The 23,139-nt window shown below is 57.9% G+C and overlaps 1 protein-coding gene across 1 annotated transcript in view; it reads right to left on the bottom strand.

The window, feature by feature from the left end:
• Positions 1-23,139, bottom strand: part of VIPR2 (vasoactive intestinal peptide receptor 2) — a 64,082-nt gene that overhangs the window by 31,192 nt on the left and 9,751 nt on the right. Inside the window, 3 exon segments of the mRNA XM_032482964.1 lie at positions 11,130-11,162; positions 11,164-11,228; positions 13,749-13,856. Of these exon segments, the coding sequence (XP_032338855.1) occupies positions 11,130-11,162; positions 11,164-11,228; positions 13,749-13,856 (206 nt within the window).

The following is a 23,139-nucleotide window of genomic DNA, read 5'->3' as shown; positions in this document are numbered from 1 at the left end:
GAGAGCAGGTTTTGCAGGAATAATTCACATGCCATCACTGTCTCGGGGCTCCCTACACCCCTCAGATTCTGATTCTCATGCATCTTCAGATATTCCTCAGACCAATGAGGGGTCAGGCTGGCACAGCCGCAGTTCTGCTCCATGAAGACGTCCATTGCTGGCCAGAGTGAGGGGTCCGGCTGCCCGCCAGCAATATGGTCGATGCTCCTGTTCCCCTGAATTAGTAAAGCCCCATTGTCTCAGAACCAGGGTGAAAACCTAAAAGCCCAGTCAGGCAGCTAATTTGGCCACAGCGTTCGATCCAACGGCTGGACGACTTTGTCTTCCCCAGTGAGTGGCTGAAGCGCGTTCCCACTCTGGCACACGGGGTACAACCGCGGCCGTGAGCTCTGGAGGGAGGAGCAGTCCTGGAACGAGGCGGCCTTGCCCGACACAGAACCAGAGCCGGGAGCCGGGGCTGCGTTCCTCGCTGGCGACACGGCTGAGCCAGGGCCCTGCGCAGCCTGTGGGAGCAGGAGGCCGTCCCAAGCCAGGAGGTCCCAGGAGGAGAGGCCTCAGCGCCCGGCGCCAGTGGCCTGTGGTTTCATTTCTTATCCTGAAGAAACATTCGCTTTTATATTTAACGTTGCATTATTCTCCTACAGACAGTCCTCAAGCTGCTTAGGCTTCAGGCCCACGGAGTGGTTCCTGGGCTTCCCGGCTGCTCAGAGGCCAGGAGGGGAGATGCCGGTGGGCGTGGAAGCCGTGAAGGGAACTGACCCTGGGGGTCTCCTCACACAGGGCGGTGTCAGCACTGATGGGCCCCAGAGCCCCCGGCAGGTCCATTCCAGGCCTCAGCTCGAGCCCCCGGGCCCCACACGTGGCGGGACCCCACAGCCCTGCGGTTGCGTCAGGGGAGACGGTCTCGAACAGACTTGGCGTTACGACCACCAGCGTGAGCCTCTGACTCACTTGTAAAAGACCTCAGCACCTGTCGTCCCCTACGCGAGACCAGGACTGCGTACCGTCCAGAAGTGCCGGCCTTGCTCAAGGCCTCTGAGCCCTGGTGGCATGTGCTGGGCAGTGGTGGGGACAGGACCCTGCGATCCGAGTCCCTCCTGAGTCGGGCAGGCAAACCCCACACCAGCCTTGGGTGGGGGCCCTGCCTGGGAGGAGACGCGGCCCCCCCCCCCCCGCTGTCACCACAGGTGGCCGCCTACTCCGCGGGTGTGTGGGACCCAGGGATGTTTCTGTGATCAGGCGCGCCTGGGAGCTGCACACTGAGAGCCCTGCGGGCCTGGTCAGTGTTTCCAAACAGGGAGTCATAACCAGGAGACCAAGGCCCCGGCTTTGCCGGGCCAGGCCTGGCTTGCGTCTGCTGTCCCGGGCTGACTATTAATAGCTCCCCCTTCCCTCCCGAGAGCCCGTGCTGGACTGATACTTCATGCCGTCACCCTATTTATAGCCCAGCAGTGGGTTATGCAATCGATTTTGTGGGTACCAACCAATGTCTGAAAGGGTAGCACAGGACGTGCGGCTTTGCGAAGTGTTTGCTGGGCCACGGTGTGAAATGCATTTCTAACTGTGGATTTCAATCAGGAAAGCTGAAAGCCAGCCCAGAGATTCCTGACTCAGGAGCCTTCCTGAGGAGAGCCTCACCCCACCCGCCACCCCACCCACCAGGTCACGTGGAAACACGGGTGTCTTCTCTTCTGAATCGATGGTTTCTCCCAGAACCCTGCTAGCCACGATTAACCTTCACACCTGGGGCCGCGGGGATGCAAACGGAACCACCTCTGACACCCAGCGTTGGTCGAAGTCGGGTCCCACTTGAATCAGAAGGCACAGCTCCCGTCTCCGGGGTGTGTAAGGGCTTGTTTGGTACCCACGACCAGCACACCCCACCAAGAAATGAGCGTGTAAGTGCCGACTGGAGTCTCTAACTCGGAACTGCAGACCCGGGGCTGAGGCACAAGCAGGGGTGGGAGGAAGGAGCAGGCGGAAGGGCAGGAGCCCTTGGTGGGTGACACGGAGCAGTGATGCGCAGGGTGGCTCGGGGGGACCTGCCCGGTGCTGGGGCCTGGGGATGTTGCTGGTGGGGCAGGGACGCCTGGGCTCCATGCGGAGGTGACATTCATAATAGGCCCCCGCCCTCCCCGCGCAGCCCCACAGCCCCCACTCTGCCAGGTCTTCAGGCTCCTCTGAGAAGGCGCTGAGAGGGCCCCGCACCCTCCAGGTCCTGGGAGGTGGTGGCGGCCGGGGCCAAGCAGTGGTGCTTCGCACGGCAGGACACGCCGAGGTTTGGCCAGACTGAGGGCTCCCCTCGGGGCAGGATGGGGCAGGATTTCTGGAGCCTTAGGCCAGCAGGCCTCACCGGAGTACACTGGACAGCCTCCGTCTCAGGTGTGAGGAGGTGCCTGTCCTCACCTGAACATGGAAGGCTGAGGCTTCTTTGTTTTAAAACAAATATTTTAGAGACCACCGGAGACAACTGCCTGTTTTCATGGGAATGTGGCCCACGGTGCGCACAGGCCATCGAAGCCCCTCCCAAGGCTCACACACCACCTCAGGACGCGGGAGAAAGTGCACAGCCACACGCTGTGACAGTGGGATGAGCTGAGCTGTCCTTCCTGAGAGTCATTAGCAAAGTGACTTTCAAGATCCACCCGTTCTGCTTAGGAGGCTGTAATGAGGATCACGAGACCGTGATGGGTGTTTTGCAGTATGTGACATGGAAGTTAACCCCTCCACTTCTCCCAGCAGCCTGTGAAGGAGCAGACGGGGTGTTACTGCCTCCGCGTTGCCTGCACACAGATGAGGGACCTGGTCCTGGGGGCGAGAGGCCAGTTTAAGAACACACGGCCTCCACGGCGCAGAGCTGAGGCTCCATCCAACCCCACAGAGTCTGTTCAGTTTTCTCCTTTAAGAGGCATCGGTTGGTTCTGCATGTTAGGAGCTTGGGAGTCACCACTCCATCCTAACAATGAGTAACGCTCTGAACAGACTGACACCAACCCTTCTTTCCAGATCTGCGAGAGAAAGGAGGACACAGGACAGACAGGGAGGCGGCTGCAGGAGCTGGGGCTCCCAGAGCAGAGGCGCGAGACTGTCTGCTCAGCTGCAGGAATCAAGACAGTGTGGTGCAGCCGAGAGGTGGACAAATACATCAGTGAAAGGAATAGCGTGTCCAGAAACAGCCACATAAACACAGTCACTGACCTTTGACACAAAGCAAAGGCAGTACAACGGGGCAAAGACAGACTTCAGCAAATGTCGCTGGAACAACTGGACGTCCACATGCAAAGAATGAATCCAGACACAGGCCTTACGCTTTCACAAAAGCAACCCAGAGCGGGCCATAGACCGAAACGTAAATGCGCACCGGTGGAACTCCCAGGAGACGGCACGGAGAGAACCTAGGTGGCCTTGGGTGTGGCGACGCGTCCTAAACACAACACGAAAGCACTGACCGTGAAAGAAGTAACTGATAAGCTGGACTCAGCAACATTTGAAAGTTCTGCTCTGTGGAAGACAGCATCAGAGAACGAGAGGACGAGCCACAGACGGGAGAAAATACTTGCAAAAGGTACATCTGACAAAGGAGTGTTATTCAGACCATAGAGAGCACTCTTAAAACTCGACAGTAAGAAACCCAACAACCCAGTTACAAACGGGCCAAAGACCTTAATGGACACCTCACCTGAAGAACAGGTCCGGATGGCAACCGAGCGCATGAAAAGGTGCTCCAACCCCAAAGCGCGGACCGCGGCGTCACGAGGCTGGGCCAGGGCGGCCACGGGTGGCGTGCACCGCACACGGAGGGCGGGCTGCGGGGGCCTCCCTCGACCGCATAGCGGCAGCTAATACCAGGGCTACACTCGGGGGCTTGTCGGGGGGTGATGGGAAAGGCCACGTCCGGAGTCGTGCGTGCTCGTGGTGATGCTCAGTACGTGACTGTGTTACTTGGTCTGGTCTAAACTGTTTTAATGATGAAACAGATTTGAATGGTTATTAGTCCAGTGACCCAGGTCTCCCTTGTTCAGGTAAAGAAATACTTCTCCAGCTTCCTTGTACATGTTCTGCCTCACAGAGGATCTTGCACGCTCACTCAGGGTGGTCCCTGCCTCCCCGTGGGGCCCGCACAGCACTGGTGGAGGGTGCTGGACGGTGGCTCCTTCTCAGCCTGTGTGGGTGACGGGCGCCCCAGGAAGCCCTGAGCTTCCACCAAGTTCTCCTCCAACCTTCAATGCAGCCTTTGGCGATGGCCAAGGAAGTTGGGACCACCTCCAGGTCAGAGGCCCTGGACAGCACTGCCCAGCACTGCCCCAGGCGGGAGTGACCAGGCACCGGTCACAGCAAGTCTGGGTTGGCCCGGGGGACATCGCAGGTCACAGCTGTCCTGAGGAAGGGGCAGGGACGGCAGAGAGGGCGTCTCGCGTGTCTGAAGCCTCACGAAGGAGGGGGCGTCGCGATTGTCACTGTGACTGCCCCCACTTGGAACAGGGCTGATGTCCTGTGGACACGGGCTGCCTTCAGCTGGCAGCGGGCATCCAGAGTCTCTGGAGCGCGGCCCGGCCGCGGTGTCCAGAGGAGGGTGGGGGCTGTCGGCAGGGTCGCCGGGACTCCGTGAGAGGCTTGCGAAGGGCACCTGAGTCTCAGTCACACGGGGAGCGGGCCTGTGCTGGTGTGGAAGGGCTAGAGGAAAAGCGGATTTTCTTTCAAAATCCAGGTGTGACACCTCTGAGGGAAGGCCGCAGCTGTAGATGCTTGGGAGCGTCTTCTCCCACCGAGGCCTATTTCGAGCAGCGTTTATGGTAAGAAAAAGCAACAGGCCAAGGGATGGGAGCCTCTGCTTTGCTCCCGAATGTCCTCAGCTTTGCGTGAGTGCAGGCAGACTCCCCAGCCCGACTGACCGGAGAGCATCACACGCCCTGTGGGGCCGCCCGGGGATCAAGGCCAGTTCAGACACGACGACGCAAGAGACAGAGAAAGACAGAGGGGTGTTCCTGGTGGGAGGAGGCTGGGGTCACTGCCCTGCGACACATGGGCTTGTCCTGGTGAAGACGCCTGTGAGGATGGCATTGGGAGGTGGACGGCAGTCCAGACAGCAGCACTGAGGTCGCAGGGAGAGCGCCTTCTTTTAGGAAACACACTCTCACAGCCACCAGCTGAAGAGGCGCATGTGTGTGAGCCCGTGGTCCCACATCCACGCCCGCCACGGCCCGCTCCCGGAGATGCGCAGAAGTCACCAGACACACCGGGTGAGCCGGGCTCCCTGCACGGTTCCTCCAGTTCCAGGAAACGCGCGACGGACGGGGGAGGGTGACCGTCCAGTGTCCTCGCTGCCTGACAGAGTCTAGGGTGAGGAGGCAAATGTCACCGTGAAATGACTTGTCAAACAGCATAAATTTGAATTTTGGGGGGACTTAAGTTTTGATTCTATTTGAATACAAAAGTAATATATGACTACCTTTGAGAAAATAGAAAACACAGCAAAGCCGTTCAAAGGACCTTGCTGTGTGAGGCCCTGTTTCTGCCCTTTACCAGCAGATTTGCTGGCTCACGGCCTCCCAACACCCACGTCCAGACCCTTGAATTTCCCCGAACCGCACCGACCACGTGACTGTGTGCCGACTGGACAATCAGCAGGTGAACCTTCCCAGAACTCTGTCTTCCTTTTTCTGAGTCATTAACAGAGATCACAAGGACCCAGTAAAACAAATAGTGCTAATTTACAAACTTTCTTCAGTTATTTCTTAGGACCACAAACTTTTAGTCACATGGAGAAGCTAACAGGATTGATTACCCAGTGAACGTCTTGGTGGCCCCCAACCTACCCCAGAGGCAGTACCTTCCCTCCTCTCCCCACTTCAAGGGCCTGGCGGGGACAGCCAGTGTCCCCAGCTTTGCAGACTCACCGCTGCCTGAGCCCAAATGTCTGTGTCCCCAGGAAGGGGTGTCACCTACAAGCCCAAATGGAAAGGGGGGCATCGGGGAGACGCCCTCCACCCCAAGCACTGTCTGGGCTGAGCCCTTTGCTGGGGATGCAGCCTGCAGCCCTGAGTCCTGCCTGACGCCCCGGCCCTGTGGACACACCTGGTCCCGGGTCATCCTACAGAAACGGAGGTGTCACTCAGCAGTTCAGGGCCCTGGTGTCCGGCGGGGTGGGCTCACGGCTCGGCCTCCCTCCTCTACCACAAGGCTGCGGACGCCCCCTGGGTCTCCTGCGCTGACGACAGGCTTTTTCTTTATATTTCCCTTGACTCACTGCCTTGTCTCTCAGTCGGACATTACCCTCCCGGGGGCCCCTGGGCTCTTTCTTCTTCACTATTTGACCCTAATCTCCGTGCCTCCATCTCCCTTCTTGCAGGGGGGTCTCCTAGCCCCGGGCACCCGCCCTGGGACTCACATGCTTCCACAGATTCCCTCTTAACCTCCCCTCCTGCACCGACTTCTCCTTTGCCCTTGGGAAGACGCCTTCCTTTACTGGGCAAGTATTAAGCGTCACGTCTACAGGTTCAGTTAAAACCAGCATGAAAATAGCTAATAACTATGTCTGTCATGAGTCTCCTGAATCACGTTTTGCTGGTGGGTAGCGGTTGCGTGTGGGCTCAGGCCCCGCTCCGTGGACAGTGGGGTGAGTCCTCCCGTGTTGCTGAGCCCACAGGTCTTGCTGCCTGACCCAACGTCACCCCATTGCTGGATGAGCCACCCATGCAGCCAGCATGGCCCTCACGTGCCCTGCGAACCACCATGGGAGGCTTCCTCCTGCCACTCACTGCTAAATGAGGCAGACACTGCCCTCGGCGCTGGTTTGGAGGCAGAAATGAGTGTGGAGTGCGTGCACCCAGCCCCTGGGTCAGCTCACCCTCAGGTCCGCCTGCCTCTGTGGCACTCCAGTCCCGGCTGTGCCTCCCGCAGGTGACTCTCCTTTCACACAGGACCGTGGGGCCCTGCAGGACCTGGAAGGACCAAGGGGGAGGCCAAGGGTGCCTGATACGGAAGGACGCTGCACGCCAGGGATGGGGACCCTTGGGAGGGGACGTTAGCAGTCAGTGGGAAAGTAACTGCCGTGGTCTGAAAGCTGAGAGGAGACCGCACACATATTTTTAGGAATATGGCATAACATGGAAGAAATGTGTCCACTTGAAGCGTGGGAAGGCTGAAATGCCAAGCAGTTCTCTTGGCTAAATTTAGCAGAAGTGCTCTTTGTGCAAGGGCTATGTTAGCATATACCTAATGCGGGAGACATGGTGTGCGCTGCCTCGCGTGTCTGCCCAGCACAGCACACCAGCGTGTCGCTGGGCTGCTGTCTTCTGTGGGCAGCCGGGCAGCGGGCCAGGGCAGAGTCATACGTGTGTCTGTGTCACAGCGGGCAGCCAAGAGGGGCACAGCCATGGGGTCCTTCTGGAGTCACCTGGGAGACGGGAACCCACCCCCCACCAGGCCCACATTCCATACTTCGCCAGCTCCCAGCATCCCTGGGCAGTAGGAGGGACACCGAGGCTGGCCCCAGGGAGTGCTCTGACCAGGAGCCTCTGGGCAGCCTTTGATGGAGGAAGAAAGTCAGGAGACCAGGGTCCACCTGACGTGCTGCGGCAGGAGCCACCCGGGCAGAAAGTCCAGGGTCTGGGGCACGATGGGTTGGGGGCCTAGGGGCAGGTGACCAGGGAGATGACCCCAAGTGGAATGACCAGCACTGGCCGTCCCATCTGAGGCTGAGACCATGATGCCAGGATAACCTCCGTAGTACAGGAGACCCACAACTTCTGGTAGGGAAACCCACGCACGCCCGTGATTCAGGGGGGCAGCTGAGAGTGTCTCTGGCTGGCCCGATTTCCCCGTGGTGCCCAGCAGGCTGGGACATGGGAGAAGAGGAAGAGGAGCTGCTGGTGAGATGCCTGTGGGCGGGGCGGCAGGGTGGCAGGGTTGAGGGGGAGGGTGTCCTTAAATCCTCCTAATGGGATTAAACCCTTTAACTGGTGGTTAAAAGACAAAAGGCCTAAGGTGAAGGTGCACACGCCTGAGGCTGGTTTTGCTGGGACAGGGACAGACTAGGAAGGCCATGGGGTGAGGGCTGCACTGTAGTCCAGACCGAGCAACCCCACAACTCCGCGGGACCCCTGGAGTCCTCACACCCTTTCTCCTTCTCGGGACTCCGCCTCCGGACTGTTTTATCTCTTGATTCCCTCACCGTGTGCAGCCAACCCTGGGGCTTTTGTGGAGGTTAATTTATTTCCTTGAATTTAATTAATTTTGAAACTAACAAAGATTGCACACACAGACCCAGGGCTGCATGGGAGCAGGAAGTCCAATTAAAATCATAAAACTTGGAAGAAAGAGCTGCTGACAAGATGAGGACTGACGGCAGGGTGCTCACATTCCCTGGGGGCAGGGGAGCCAGGTCCGCCCGCCCGCGGAGGGCCTGGCTGGAAGCACCCGCATGCCTGGTGGCTTTCATCCGCGAAGGGGCTCCCGGCGCAGCCGCGGATCCCGGGCTGCCCAGCGCTGGAAGCTGCAGTCAGGAAGAAAGTCTCTCATTTTGGTTTTCTGCCGTTATTTTCTTCACTCTCACAGATGAAAATATTTTGACTTTCTAATCCATTAGCAGAAAATATGCATTCAGGATATTTGCAGAATCTCGGAAATGTTTAATTAAGAACAAAAATAGCTCTTCATCCTGAACTGAAAAATAAACCTGCTGGTGAGGCCTCGGGACGTCCGCTCCTCACCACGCACGCGAGTCCCGAAGCTGCAGAGTAGGTGGAGAGACGTGGGTGGTCAGACGTGGACCCGCCCCCCTGCCCTCCCTGCCTACAGCAGGCCGACACCCTCCAGGCGCCAGGGCCTGTCTCCCTGCCCCGAGAGAGGTCTGCCCACATGCCACAGGGGAGGCAGGTGAAATGGGACAGGGTCCTACTCCTGGATCCCTGGTTACTGTGGGGCCTCCCCGCTCCTGGTCAGAATTCAGGATGTTTTCCCAGGAGGGCCTAGGCTGCTCGCCTGGGTCTAATTTTCTCTGGTCCGTAAGCCCAGCCAGGCCATCAGCCAATCCTCGTGTCTCCTCTGGGACGTGGCCCTCCCGCTGGCGGAAGGCAGAGCAGGTCCACCCAGGGCTGCCTTGTAACCAGTGACGGGGCTGAGGCTGAGACCCGGGACACAGAAGAGCTCACTCAGCGCCACGCACACGCGGAGTGGAGGGAGCAGAGCAGAGGAGCTCAGTCCAGCAGCACAGAGCCACGCCCCTCACACCGGGTCTCCCTTCCCCACAGTGGACGCCCAGTCAGGGCCCCGACGTCCCACAGCAGAGCTGAGGACTGGAGACGGAGTCTGACAACCTCTTGATTCCCTGGCTGACAGTCTGGCTGTAGGTTCCCACAAGAAAAACCCAGACCAGCCTTCATCTCCCCTTCCTGGGGGCTCTGGACGCTGGGCCCGAAGCCCAGGCCCCGACCTCCAACCTGGTTTCCTTGAGACCCTGGAAGGGCAGTCATGGAGGCACCCCCGTATTAGCTGGGAGGGTCAGCGCAGCCTCCACCGGGCTGCCGGCCCAGGGGTGTCCCACATCCTCTGCGGCAGCTCCCACCTGGGAGGAGAGAGCGGCAGGGTCAGGGAGCGGCCCACCGATGGGGGGGCCAAAGGGACTGGCTCCAGGCAGGCAGACCCCTGGCCACGTCACATCATTTCTCTAAACCTCAGCTTCTCTGTCTGTGAAATGGGTGGTCACCAAGACTAAATAAGATGGAGGGGACTCGGGGGCGCCAGTCAAAGAACGCGAGCTTGCAGGGAGAAGGCGAGTGAGTCCTGCGTCTCACCAAGTCCAGGCGAGTGTGAAGGGCTGGGCGTCGTTGCACAGTGTGCATACGAAAGCGTCACACTGTGCACCTGAGGTGTGTGTGGCGTGCACCGGCCAGTAAGAAGACGGCGAGGCAGTGAGGGTGCACCGCTGTCTTCCTCGCTGGCCGTCGGTCACGGGACTCATCTTCCAGTCAGAGGGACGCCGGCTAAAATGAGGCGCTTCCTTTTCTAGGGTTTACTAACTCAGTGGGAAGAGAACTGGCTTTAAATGATAAACCTTAGAGAGGAGAGCACAGAGAGCCCGTCTGTGGAAAAGGATCATGAGGAGCTGAGCCAGGGAGAGCTCACTGACTACAATGTCCCAGCGGTCTCTCTGGTGTCAGGACCCAGGGACGTGGGAAGTGAGACTGACGTGGGGGGCCAAGGGCAGGTGAGGGGGCGTCTCCTGCACAGAACAGATTTCCACTCATATTTTGTGGGCTTGTGTGTGTAGTAGGCACCCCCAGGGCTCTTTAAAGGGGCCAGTGTGCCCCCACACCTGGCATCGGATGGGGGTATGTGTCTGGAACAGCCCCGAGTTTGGGTTCCTAAGGTGCTCACGTGTCCACACAGGGTCCCAGGGCAGGTCACCGGGCCCGAGGGGAGGCAGGGACCCAGTTTTCTGGTGTAAACAAAATAAAGCGACCATCGCAGGACACTGCTAGGTGAGTGTGCCGGGGCTGAGGACAGTCTCAGAAGGCCGGGACGGAGTTTAGCTCAGCTGTAGTGGCAGGTCATTTAAATGATCACATCTCTGGAGAAAGGGTGTCCCAGGAACACCCCACCCCCAACACTCTCCTTATGCTACGGGGTGGCCAACAGGGTGGCCCTGAGGGGGATGCTTGCCTAGCCTGAGTCCCCACCCCAGCCTGAGAGAAATCACCAGCATCCAGCCATGCCCGGGAGGCCCCAGCCAGGGACACAGCCGGAGCGTCTTTGCAAACTAAGGGTCCCATCTCCCACTGCTGGCTCAGGGCTAAGAAAACCGCGGCTCAGAATGGGGCAAAATCTTAAATGGGACAAAGAAACCCTCACAGCAGAAAGGACACCCATTAGAGCTCATTTCATAGGTAGAGCCACACTCGGTGTCCCCTTTCAGACACAGGTGAAGAAAACCAGCCTTTCCCGCCCCAAATTGTGGAACCATCACAGGATTCCAAAAGCCGGGCAACCGAGCTGAACCAGGGACCTCGCTGGATTTGGCCAGTGAGGAGTGGGAGGGAATCTGGGCAGGTCTTGTGGCAGCAAACGGATGAGGCTCAACGCGCCCCCGGGAAACGGGCCGGAGAGTGAGGGCCACACACCGCCCTTACCTTGCTCTCGTCTTCGGAGTCACTGTAGCCACACTGCATCCATGAAATCCGGGAACGTCTCCGACCACCCGTCACTGGTGCAGTTCTTGCTTATGTTTCCTGGAAGGTGAAGCCCAGGCTTTAGACCTGTGTGTGCACGGACTCTGGCTTTGGTGGGGAGACCAGCGCCTGCACCTGCGCGGTCCTGGGACACTTCCTCCTCTGGGGTCAGTGAGAGCCCCATCTGAACCCCGAGCTGCACAGCGTGTCCACCCTCCTCTGCCTCCTCGAGGAACCTGGGCGGCGGCCCCCGCGGTGGTGGTTACGGGGAGAGGGTGGTAACGAGAGTGTGTCCTGATCACCACGGAGCAGAGCGGGATTTCAGAGACTTACGTGCTGTCAAATGAGCGGCACCTGGAGCCAAACCCCATCACCCCGCAGCCACCTTCCTGACCTGCCCTGCGCTCCCCAACTCTGTAACAGATGGGTAGTGAGGTCCTGAGGGTTCAGTAGCGACTGAGATTTCTGACTAAAAAGTCCCTCGTTTCCTCTACACCAGGGCAGCCTACTTGTTCACCTGCTCTGAAGATAATCGGGTGAAATGAAGAGCATGGCATGTCCCCACTGAGGTGGTGACACTCTCAGGACACTGTGTGGAGGGGGCAGGAGGGCCCCTGATCCACTGGAGATGGGGGGGGGCGGTGATCAGAGCCGCTGAAAACACCGCCTGGGTCTGCCCTGCAGTCATGTGCCAACACCCTCCCTGCCCCGGGTTTCTCTGATTCTGACCTAAACCCACTTCTGCTCCCGCTCCCGGCGCTTGTGGGGGCAGCTCGGACGCAGGGGCTGCAGTGGACAGCAAGGAGAGACAGAACCCTGAGGGGCAAGGCTCTGCGGCCTGGCCCCCCTGCCCCACCTCACAGGCAGGGAGACCGAGGCCACAGAGGACAGGGATGGCCTGCCCGTCAGAGCCACAAGAATCAAGAAAGGGACAACGGTGGTGGCAGCAGGTGCTCAGGCCGCCCTGACAGCTACGCGAGGAGGCCCTTAGATGAGAAACCTGAGGCTTAAAGGGGCTGGGCCTCCTGCCTAAAGCCACACCGTGGAGGAGCGGGGGCCTGGCTTCAGACCTAAGCAGCCAGCTCTCACCTGCACAGCACACCTGCTGCCTGCCTGCTCTTGGGACCAGACAGCAGAGGGCTGAGCCAGTCACTCTGCACTGGGTAAACAGCAAACACTAAAGAAGACGCGTAAACAAAACTCGTCCTATGACGTCGGGATTCCCCATGGGTTCCTCATTCTGCCTGGCTTCCCACACCCCCGTGACACTGGAGAAGAGGTGGAAAGTGAGCTCCCGGGAAATGCCTGAGGCAGCAGCGTGCAAAGTCCAGGAGGTGAGGGGGTGGGGAGGTGAGGGAGGGGCCAGGTGGGGGCACAGCTTCAGGATTCAGGAGCCTGGACCTCCTCTCCCTCCTGTGAGTGAACTTCTCCCCAACCCTGAACCTGTGGGGATCTCTCCTATCTGGGGGACCTCCCCCACTTTGTGGGGACCCCATAGTCTTTGTGACCTCTCCCCACTGTGGCCCTAATTTAGCTGCAGTGAGTGGGGGCCCTCAGGACAGTGGCAACAGGTGCCCCCCCAGCTCCCCAAAGCTGAGGCACACTCCTGACCTCGCTCATGGAGTGTACCTTTGCACGTGACTGTCCCGAAAAGAGCCTCGGTCACAGCATTGGCCCTGACCCCTGCTAGCTGGGCTCAGACCCTGAGCTGCCAGGCTGGGGACACTGTGCACCCCACCAGGTTGTTGCCGGTGCAAAGCACACACGCCCTCTCCCTAACTCTGAGAACCCCTAGTTCTCGAAGGCATCCAGCCCGCGCCAGGTCCCAGTTTGTCAGAATAAATCTCCAGGTCCCTGAACCCGCCCCGCCTCTACCTGGCCATACTCCTTTCAGAGACCTGCTCTCTGCGGGCCCCATTCTGTCCTCTCCACTGTCCCCCAACGGAGGTGGAGCCCCGCCCACCCAGGGAGCAGACTCCCGTCCTATCCAGCCAGCTCAGGGGTGTCTCACATGGGCCTGGGCTCAGGCTGGTTGCCATGACAGAATGCACAGATATACGCAGAGCACCCCCCCATTTCCCGCCTGCCACCCTTTATAAAAGACATAGGTCTATTTCTTGGACGTTGGGATTTCCCGGGCCTGTGTGCAGACCTCCTGGAGGAGGCGGCACACCAGCCCATCAGCACCTTCCGAGGCTGGAACCCCAGAGGCTGTGGGTCCTCAGGTGACGTTGGGCTGAGAACCCGGAGAGACACTTCCTGTGAAGGAGAAACACGATCCTGGGCCAGGACGGAGTCAGGCTGCATCCCTGGGCATCAGCACCTGCGACGCCCTGGAGGACGCTCTCTGGGGTCACGGGAGCCCATGGGCAGCAGGGCTACGGTTTCTCCCTGCCTGGTACTGTGGCCCCGGGTCAGCACTGCCACCATGCACATCCTGGCACCTGCCTTTCTTGGCACAGCTGTTCCCCACTCCTCAGTCAAGGAAACCAACTCCCGGCGTCTGTGCCTTGATGCAGAAACCACCCCCTCAGACGCAAACCCTCTGCTAAAGCTCAGGAGCAAGGCTGGCGACAGTACCTGGTTTGCTGTAAAGGTTGCTGAACAGTTTTGGGCAGGGCACCGTGACGGTCTCGCCGACATCCGCAGGGCGCCAGCACGTGATGTTGTCCCAGACACCGCTGCAGGCTGGAGGGGGAGATGGAGGGTGAGGGAGGACCCGACCCCCACGAGCACGGCGCACGGGCCACGTGTGGGGGGCCCACGGTGGTGGGCCGGGTCTGCTCAGAAGCTTCGTAATAGAAAGCCTATTAATTAGACAACTGTCTTCCAAGAGACTTTTCTGTGAAACAAACTTGCACCACAGTATTACTGAGAATGTACTTGGCGTGTGTTCATCGTAATCAGCTTTGGAGAAATGAGCAGGTTCGCGGTAGACAGTACTTGAGTAGCCCAACGTGCACCATGAACTTCTGAATTTTAACAGAATCATTACTTTCCTGCTGCTGACGTGGACCGCCCTCAGTGTGACAAAATGGGCACCACTGATATTTGTGTAAGTCCCGGGGATGGGTTCCCTGGATGAACATACACTTAAGCTTTTATGGATTCTGATTTCAAGATAATTTGCAAATTTAAACCATAAATGAATCCACATTTGAACTCAGGTATTTTTACTACAAGTCCAAGGTATTTCTACTGTATTTTGTCATCTCTAAAATTTTATATTTCATTTAAACTTCAATACTGGAGGAGCAGTGCGCTAGCCTCAGCAAAAACAAAGAAAGAGACAGGAGTTCTGCTCTCTGATGCCATCCTGACCTGTACCATGCCAGCACAAGTACACCAACGGGGTATAATGCGTTTTTGGTTTGAACACTGGAATGTTTTACTTCCAAGAACACAGATATTGAAAAGTTGGCTACAAACCGAATTTTGCAAAGAAATATGAAAACACTTTCTAAAATAAAAATGAATATATATTCGTTCTAAAAACTGAATTACATGCCATAGTTTGAGCACATAAATTCATACTATAATAATGTTCTTACATATTTAAAGAAAATGCTGCTGTAACAGGACAAGTAACTCAGTACAAGCTGGGTGGGAAGGGCGGCCGCAGGCCCAGGAGCGGGCAGGTGAGCGGGCAGGGGACGGGGCCCCAGCTGCGTGGTGAGTCTCAGGGCACGAGACTGCCAGTCGGGATGTGAGCTCTTCCTTCCACTGCCCCAATCGCAAGAAGTGACAGTCAAGAGTTTGCAACGGTAGAACCAGGAGATCCCAGTAAAGACCGAAGACAGAGGGCACGTGCGTGTGCGTGAAGTAAGCAGGCAGCGCAGCCTGCGGGAGGGGGGCGGCGGGCAGCCCCTGGAGTCAGGGCTCTGGGTGCCCGGACGCCGGCCCCCGCCAACTGACTCGAGGCCTTGGATTCCCAGCACTGAGACGTCCGGCCTCCCTGCCCGCTAGGTCCTCCTGGGAGCTCTGCCGACACCACCTGCAGGGACGGCGCCCACAGGAGGCGGGAGGTTCGGAGCAGCTGGGCCCCCTGGGCAGGGGTGGGGGCGCGGATCAGCCTGTGAGCCTGACTGTCGTCAGAGCTCCTTGTTGTTTGGCACAGAGGTGTTGCCTAATGATTGATAGATTACAGAAGACTAGGGAAACGAGGCGCTTAGCACCCCAGGAACACAGTTACACAAGAATGGGGACGGTGGACATGACATGTCACTGTGACCATAAAAACGTAAACCAGCGATGTGACTGGACCCCCCGGGGTGGGGGCAGACCGGAGGAGGAGGAGACCTGACAGGCAGGCCCGTTCCCAACAGGAGGACAGCTTGAACAAAGAGACGTTTGGGGAAAAAGGCTGGTTGCAAAAGTAGTGGCTAGTCTACAGTGCCCAAGACAAAGAGGCTTGGGTGAGGCCACCAGGGTCTTTTTGTTACATGTTGGTAGCAACCTAGGTGTTTGAGATGGTGATAATAAAATCAAGGGTCAGTCTGAAAAGAGGAAAATTTTGTTCATATTGATAGACTTAAAAGTTATTTGATGGCGGGGGGGGGGCCCCAGCTCAGTGGTAGAGTACGTGCTCAGCATGTACGAGGTCCTGGGCTCGATCCCAGAACCTCCACCAAAAACAGAAGTAAGTAAACCTAATTACCCACCCCAGGCTGTCTGATGAGATTCAGCAGCCACTGCTATCTTCTAAAAGCTCTAAATAAACTAATAACACAATGAGGCCTCCTTAACATAGCAAGACCAGCTGCCAAGAGTAGCAGGCGTTGTTAGAAATGGTTAGACCCAGCCTCAGCCCAAGTCAGGGCCCGGCCGGACCTGCTGTCAGCTTTGCTGTTCCACAGGGTGTCAGAGCTTTAGCTGAAACAACAGACAGGAGGAGATGAACCCACGTGTAAAGAAGAGAAAAATCCCAGAACCGCACTTCGCAGTGTGGCCACCACTAGGCGCACGCAGCCACGAAAGCTTAAACCTAAATCGACTGAAACTAAGTGCAATTAAAACATCAGCCCTCAGTCACAGTGGCCACACGTCTAATGCTTAGAAGCCACGTGGCTCTCAGCTCACAGCTCAGACGGAACGTTTCCATCATCACAGGAAGTTCCAACAGACAGGGCCCCCTAGAGCCGTAGTTACAACAAACAGAAAATAAAATTAAAAAGCCACTCTTGCAAACTAAGAAAGCAAAGAGAGAAAATAATAAAACCCATCATTACTGCACAGAAACTATTACAGAAGGTAAACTGGCCCAGACAAATGAAACCTTCTCTGTGTCATGGTTTTTCAGCTAAAAATGTCCATGCAGATTATCTGAAATGGCTTATGAATGAATTATAAATGAGATTTTTTCGGTAATAAATTTATTTTTCACTTATCACGCAAACCTTCTCTGTCTTTCAAAACCCACCACAAGGAGGAGACCGACCGCTCATCCACAGTGGTGGTCTGTGGCTTCGTGAATTGGAAAGCATGGGAGAGAACCAGAAAAAATGCCTTAAATACCACCTATTAACTTAAAACATGAAATGTGTGTTTATCACTTGAACATAGCACAGACAGCCAAAGCCCTTCCTCTGCGTGGGGCTTGCTGACGGGGCTGCTCGCGTTCCTCTGGTAGAAATCACGACCCGCGTGTCGCCCATGATTCCCAGCGGCAGGGCGTTGATGCGGCTGACGGAGGTGCGTTTCCAGACAGTGGTCCCACCTGCCATTCTCACCTCTAACTCCACAGCTGCTCGGCAAAGCACACACATTAGCTGCCCTCAGAGCAGGCACTTCCCTTCGTGCTCTGTAGGCTCACGTATTTAATCAAGCGACAGGCTGAGCTGGCTTGGGGGCGTCAGTATCTGTCCCAGAGGCTGCGGGGAGGTGACGGGTGGCGGGAGACCTCACCAGGGCCCTGGACCGGCGCCTCCACAAACCCCCCAAGTTTCACGGGAAAAGACAACGCAGGGGCCCAACGTAAACCAACGGTGCCTCCTAAGTTCCTGGGAGGGCGGTTTGGTCTCTTGAAAACAACATTCTAGACCAAGCGATTCAGAAGAACCAGTCCTACGAACGGTGCAGCCTTCAGCCTCCTTAAACTTCCTGGCACCGTCAAGGGGATGTACTCAGACATCGATGAGAGTTTAGGAAGGGCTGCTGTCCGAACGGGCTCCGATCAACACTCTGGAAATACGGGCCCCGGAGGGCAGGGCTTTGAGGAGACAGCTGGGATTCACCCCGGCTCGGGGGGGAGGTCCTGGCAGTGGGGAGGAATATATCATAACGGAGAGGAAACTAACCCCTTACACCTGAAAAACCGACTTTCTCTCCCCAATGTCCCCAGGCAAGTCGTGCTCTCACAGATGATGGCACACGTGTAGTTCTGAGTCCTAGATGGGTTTATTTTCTCATTGTCTCAATGATATAAACATTGATTAATTTTCAAGGAAACCACATGAGTCTCACGACTTCATCTCTGACAGAGCTTTTACAGACACTGCACTTCCCCTCACAGGTGCCCGGAGCAAAGACACTCATTCCGGGATGAAGAGGGAGACTGGGGCCAGAACCCCCGCCTAAAGGCCACCGTCCCTCTGGCCTCGCTGACCTCACGGGACCTGTGGATGTGCTCCCACCACTGCAGCCTTCCACGTTCAAGGTGCGTCATGATGAAAGCACTGGACACAGAGGCAGAGGCAAGTGTCCGAGTCTAGGTTCCTCCTTAACCTCAAATGTGATGGAGATAAATCCCCTGCCCGCGTACACGCTGTGGACAAGGGGACGGCCCTGTGACCATGCACACAGCAAACACCAGGGGTTGAGTTTCGGGTGAGGCTGTGACCCTGGCCTGCATGTCCGCCCCTCCTCTCCGGGTGAGGGTCCTGGGCGCCCCATTTCTACCCTGAGAGAACTCCAGGCCCCTCAACAGCAACTTGCAGAGAGAGCACAGTGCTGGGACAGCCGAGGGAGTCCCGGTGGGCTGACTCTGGAGATGGAGCCACGGTGCCCACGCACAGGGTGATGGGGTTCCCCCATGGCCACCAAGAGCCAGGCCTGACAGCAGAGGAGAGGGCAGCGGACCAGCGTCAGAGGGCTAACCCTCCCAACCACCGGGCGCCAGATGGAGCCGGGGAAGCGGCTGCAGGGGCAGGGAGGCGAGAAGTAAAGCTGCTTCTGGCACTACGGTGCGAGGCCAGACAACAGCTAATGCTGCTGGTAACTTCTTCCATCCAAAACCCTATTTTATTTTAAGTTTAAAGTCACATGAAGCAGAGCTTCTTCCAGAATCAGACCCTGCGAGATGCCCAGCAGAGCCGTCCTGCTCACCGGCGCCCCCCACAGGCCCTGGACGGGGCTGACAAAGACCCTACAGGCAGCAACGCTCCCCTCTGAGCTGCAGTCCCGGGCACTCTCGCGATCCCACTACCTCTGCCTTTTGTGGCAGCAGCCGGGACCCCAAGGAAGCCAGGGGCAGGTCCAGTCTAGCGGACTTCCAGTTGCCTGGTTGTGATGGAGGCTCCACGGGACACCTTTTCCTTGTTTCCAGGAGTTTCTGCAAAGTGGAGTCAGCCACGCCCGTCTCAGTGCACAGGGGAGAACCAACGGTCTGATGCAGTGAGAGCGAGGCGGGAGAGCAGGAGCCCCCTTGCCTCCCCCCTGGCTCCTGTCCCCAGCTGGGCGGAGGGCTGAGTCCAGCAGCTCTAACTTGAAGCAGGCGGAAGGGGAGAGGGCGAGACACCCGGAAAGCCGCTGCTACTTAGCGGCAGGAGGAAGGGTGGTAACGGCTCAGCTTGGCTGGCCCTGCAGCCCACGGTGGACGCACCCCCACGTCCAAGTCCCTCCCCCACAGCGGCTTTTATCTGCTTTCTGACTTTTTAACCTTGCTCAAGAGAAACAGAAAAACAGCACTTCTGTCCCCTGGTCACTCCTCGTACAGAATCTGCTGAGGCCAGAATAGCAGAGTCCCCAAGGGCCGCCTGACTGACCAAGGAGGAGGCCGGGGCTCTGCTGGGCAGCACTGCGTGTGCCCGCTCAGAGGGACGCCGTCAGAGGGCGAGGCAGTGCCACCCCCAGCCCTGGCTGCAGTCCCGGAGCTGGGCGGAGCCGTGGCCGGGGACAGTGGCCGGGCGTGCCCGGAACACAGCCTGGGTCCTTCCCACAAAACCCACCTGGGCCCTGCTGGGTTCTGGTTTAACTCCCCTGGACAGCATTTCTCAATGTTTAGATCGATTCCTAGGGTTCCAGTGTGTAGCTGGGCCTGAGGGCACCACACACACGGGCCCTACACTATGTGCACACAGACGTTACATGTGCTCTTTTTACAAAAACAGGGTGTTCTGTGCACTGATGTCTTCCCTTCTCACCTAGCAACACACCACTCGTGTCTTCTCCTGCTGCTCATGTAGTGGGCCATCGCTTTTAACGGCTACCAATATTCCAACCACCACTTTATCTGTGATGCAAGCAGGAGGCGATGAAGAAATGCCCGACCGGAGCACCACCTGTCAAACACTTGACAGGAGCCCCGAAGTGTCCGAACTTTCATCCTGTCCTCTGGAAGGAAATCTAGTCCTTTTCCAAATGACGAGGACAAGCTCTTCCTCACGGAGAACGCTAACTAATAAATACCTACAGAATGGTTAGACGAAAACGTTGGCATTCTGGGTGCCTGAGGTCTGGCTGCTTCAAGCACGACCCATCACAAGGTGCTAAAACCAAGAAGCGGGGGGGCTGCTTCACCAGAGCTCACACAGTGCCCGCAGCCTCACAGATTACCTGCCAACTGCAAAGCGTAAAAAAGAACTTTGTATTCAGGATTCTGCAGGTCACTTTTTAACCAAGTGACAAACAGCACTAAGGGGCCACCAGGGTGGTGTGTGGACAGGACAGCACACACGTCACCTGCACGCACTCCTCCCAAAGAGCCTCACCCAAGTCGAAGGAAGTCCTCGCATCCAAACTGCAGTGTGGAGGAGATACGGGGCCTGAAGACTTCAACCCCGGAAGGGAACACCGAGACACACTCCGAAAGGTCCTCACTTGGGGAGGCTCAGGCTGAGGTGCCCACAGGGTGAGGACGGCTACGTGGAGATGGGCCACGGAACGTGTCCTGTGCAAGCTGCCATGGCAAGTGTGGGAGGCCGGCGACCTGGGTGTGGCCCCTAACTCCCTTCCAACATCTGATTATATAGATTTTCAATCAGAGAAAGGAGCGGCCTTTCTGTTGGAAAACTGCTAACATCGCACCCAGAAGCCACAATTCCTTGAACTGCAGAGGTATATCCCGCCCTGGAAAAGCGGGACACAACGTGGAGTCCTGGCCCCGGGCAGGAGGGAGGTGGCCCCAGGGCCCCCAGGAGGGAAGGCTGCCCGGCTCAGGCCTCGGGCGCTGGCCACTGTGGCCACAAGCAAAGGGCACACCAGACAAGCGGGTACCTGGTGGAGGAGGGCACTGGGCCACGCAGCACAGGAAGGACCCCCCGGGCCCGTTCCCCGATGCGGGTGTGTGCGGCTGAGCGGTGGAGGCTGCCCCCGAGCGGGCACAGACAGCACTGCTGTCCTGCCCTCGCCCAGGACTGTCTCAGCCTGCACCTGAGCAAGGCTCCTGCGGGATGTGTGTGATGGTGAGCGGGGCCAGACCCCTGCCTGGAGGACAGTGATGTGATCGCTGGAGCCCTCTGCTGGATCTGGAGGCCCCGAAACACTGGCCACACTTCCCATCAGTGCCTCCCTTGGCCCTGGAGCTGGTCTTTGGGCATCTGTGATGCTGCCTGTCCAGGGTCCAGTTGCAAGTATCCTGCTCCTCTGAGTCCTACAGAGTCCAGCCCACCTGAACACTGACAGTGATGGTCAAATTCTACCGAATGGAGGAGTCCTCTGTTGGTCTGAGGGTGCACTTGCATCTTTTCTTCTTGAAATACTTTCCGTGAGACGAGGAGACAGCCACGTCCATGCCGCCGCTCAGCTGGGGGTGGTGCCCTGCCCAGTGCCTTTTGGGAAATGCTGCAGTCAGGAACGCTGGCAGTAAGCAGTACTGGCAGAAGGGGAGCGGAAAGGAGCCTTCTGAGGGAAACACCCAAGCGCTAACCCACCGGAACTTACAGAGCCTCTGTGGGGATGAGCTCTTCTCAGAGGCAGTCAGGGCAGCTGAGGTGGCACGTGCGGGGAGGGCTTGCTGCCATCTGGAGCTGAAGGAATGACTCGAGAGACAACCTACGAGGACAAGCTCAGGGCGTGACGACAGCCCCACCGCCTGCGGGGACAGAGATGGCACAGTTGTCGTCCATGAGCTGCACTCTCTTCGTGACTCCACTGCTTTTGCACAGGCTGCAGCCACATCCTCTTAAACCCTGCAGGGGTGAGTGTTCCTTTCCTCGGCACATTTCTTCCCCTGGTCCCAAGGCTGCTCTCGGGAGCTGCCTGGGCCCGGAGGCTGGGCACCACGGGTCTTCCTGCAGCGTGAACACAGCAGGTTCGCACACCAACAGAGGGGCCACTTGGGGCTGGCTCTGCAACACCCAGCTTGTAACGAGTCCACACAGCAGGTCGGTCCCAGAGAGAAGCAGCCAAGCAGGTGTGGACCGTGGTCCAGGGCCACCTGCTTGAGGGTCCGGGCTCTACGGAGGAGCAGACCCAGGCCCAACGAGAGCTCCGCTGCAAATGTCTGCAGAGCGCGACGAGGAACGCTGTAGGGGGCTCACTCTTCAGTCCACTCCAGATACCACCATAGTCTGGCTAATTGGGGTGCAACAATATCGTCATCCCGGTGGCCTGGAGGTGAGCTGTGAACTCAGGCCAGGGAATTACCATCTGGCGGGGGGGGGGGGGCAGTGCCACTGGATGGCGCCTTGAAATGGGACCACTCTGGAATTCTGAATACAGAAGTGGCCGAGTTTAATTTTGGTTCAGGCAGATTCCATTTCATATTCTGGGATGCGAACTAACATTAAACTAAGACTCAAACTCCAGAACTAACCAAAGCTGTTAACCAAACAAAAGCATTTTCCAAAGAAACATAGAGAAATCCAGTATGAACCTGCTTAAAAGATCTGCTGAATCCAATAAACCCCAAACATCAGAACGTCCTCCAAACTGAGCTGAGCGAATCCATGCCTGCGGCTGGGGTCCTGGCAGCAGGGCTGACCGAGAACTGACCGCACATTCCTCCTCGACAAGACCAGCACTTTCCGGCCTCCCCTCCCAGAGCGCAGATGTGGGCCCATGGGAGACCCTAGGGGGGCCCGCAATGGGAAACGGATGGGAGGCCGAACTGTGTGCCCATGTCTTTTGTACAAATCCCCAAACCTTCCCTGAGATGTCTGTGACCACCTGGACACTGCTGGTGTCACACGAGCTCCCAGGCTGGCAAAGCCAAGCATGTCCTGCAGGGGAGGCTGGACTCCAGCTGACAAGCGGTGGTGAGGGCGCGGGGAACTCAGCCATGTTATTCCCGGGATCATCTCCCGTGGATTTATGAGCAGGGTTGGGCGACTTCCCGGGGTGGTTCCAAGACATCCGTCTACCAGTGTTATGACAAACCATCCTCCCAGCACAGCTGAGCATGACCCCAAGGGCAACATCCCTGCTGAGACCGGCCTCACACAGGAGTCCCTCCCAGGCCACATGCAAGTTCTGCAGGACGAGAGGACAGTGCGCACAGCTGCCTGGGGCCCCTGGCATGTCCGCAGGTCAGTGCCCGGGTCACAGTCTACTGACCTCTGTGGCCCCAGCCTCCGAGAGCTGAGCCTCCTGGGGGTCCTTGAGCCTCGGGTCCCTCAGTGCTCTGTCCTCTCTATCCTCACCCTGCCCTCCTCCGCTCCTCTTCCTTCCAGGACAAACCCCTGGGGTCTGTGCTTGGTCATTCCTCCTGCCTCCAGGACCTGCAGCCTCCTCAGGCCCCTCCTTCTGCCACAGCCCAGGCTCCACAGTCCTCCCCTCCAAGGTGCTTTCCTGGGTCCCAGATCCCCTGTTCCCC

Source organism: Camelus ferus, chromosome 7 (assembly GCF_009834535.1).
Source record: "Camelus ferus isolate YT-003-E chromosome 7, BCGSAC_Cfer_1.0, whole genome shotgun sequence".
NCBI classification, from domain to species: Eukaryota; Metazoa; Chordata; class Mammalia; order Artiodactyla; family Camelidae; genus Camelus; species Camelus ferus.
Note: the sequence above shows the minus strand (reverse complement) of the source record. Positions and strands in the feature narration are given on the sequence as shown.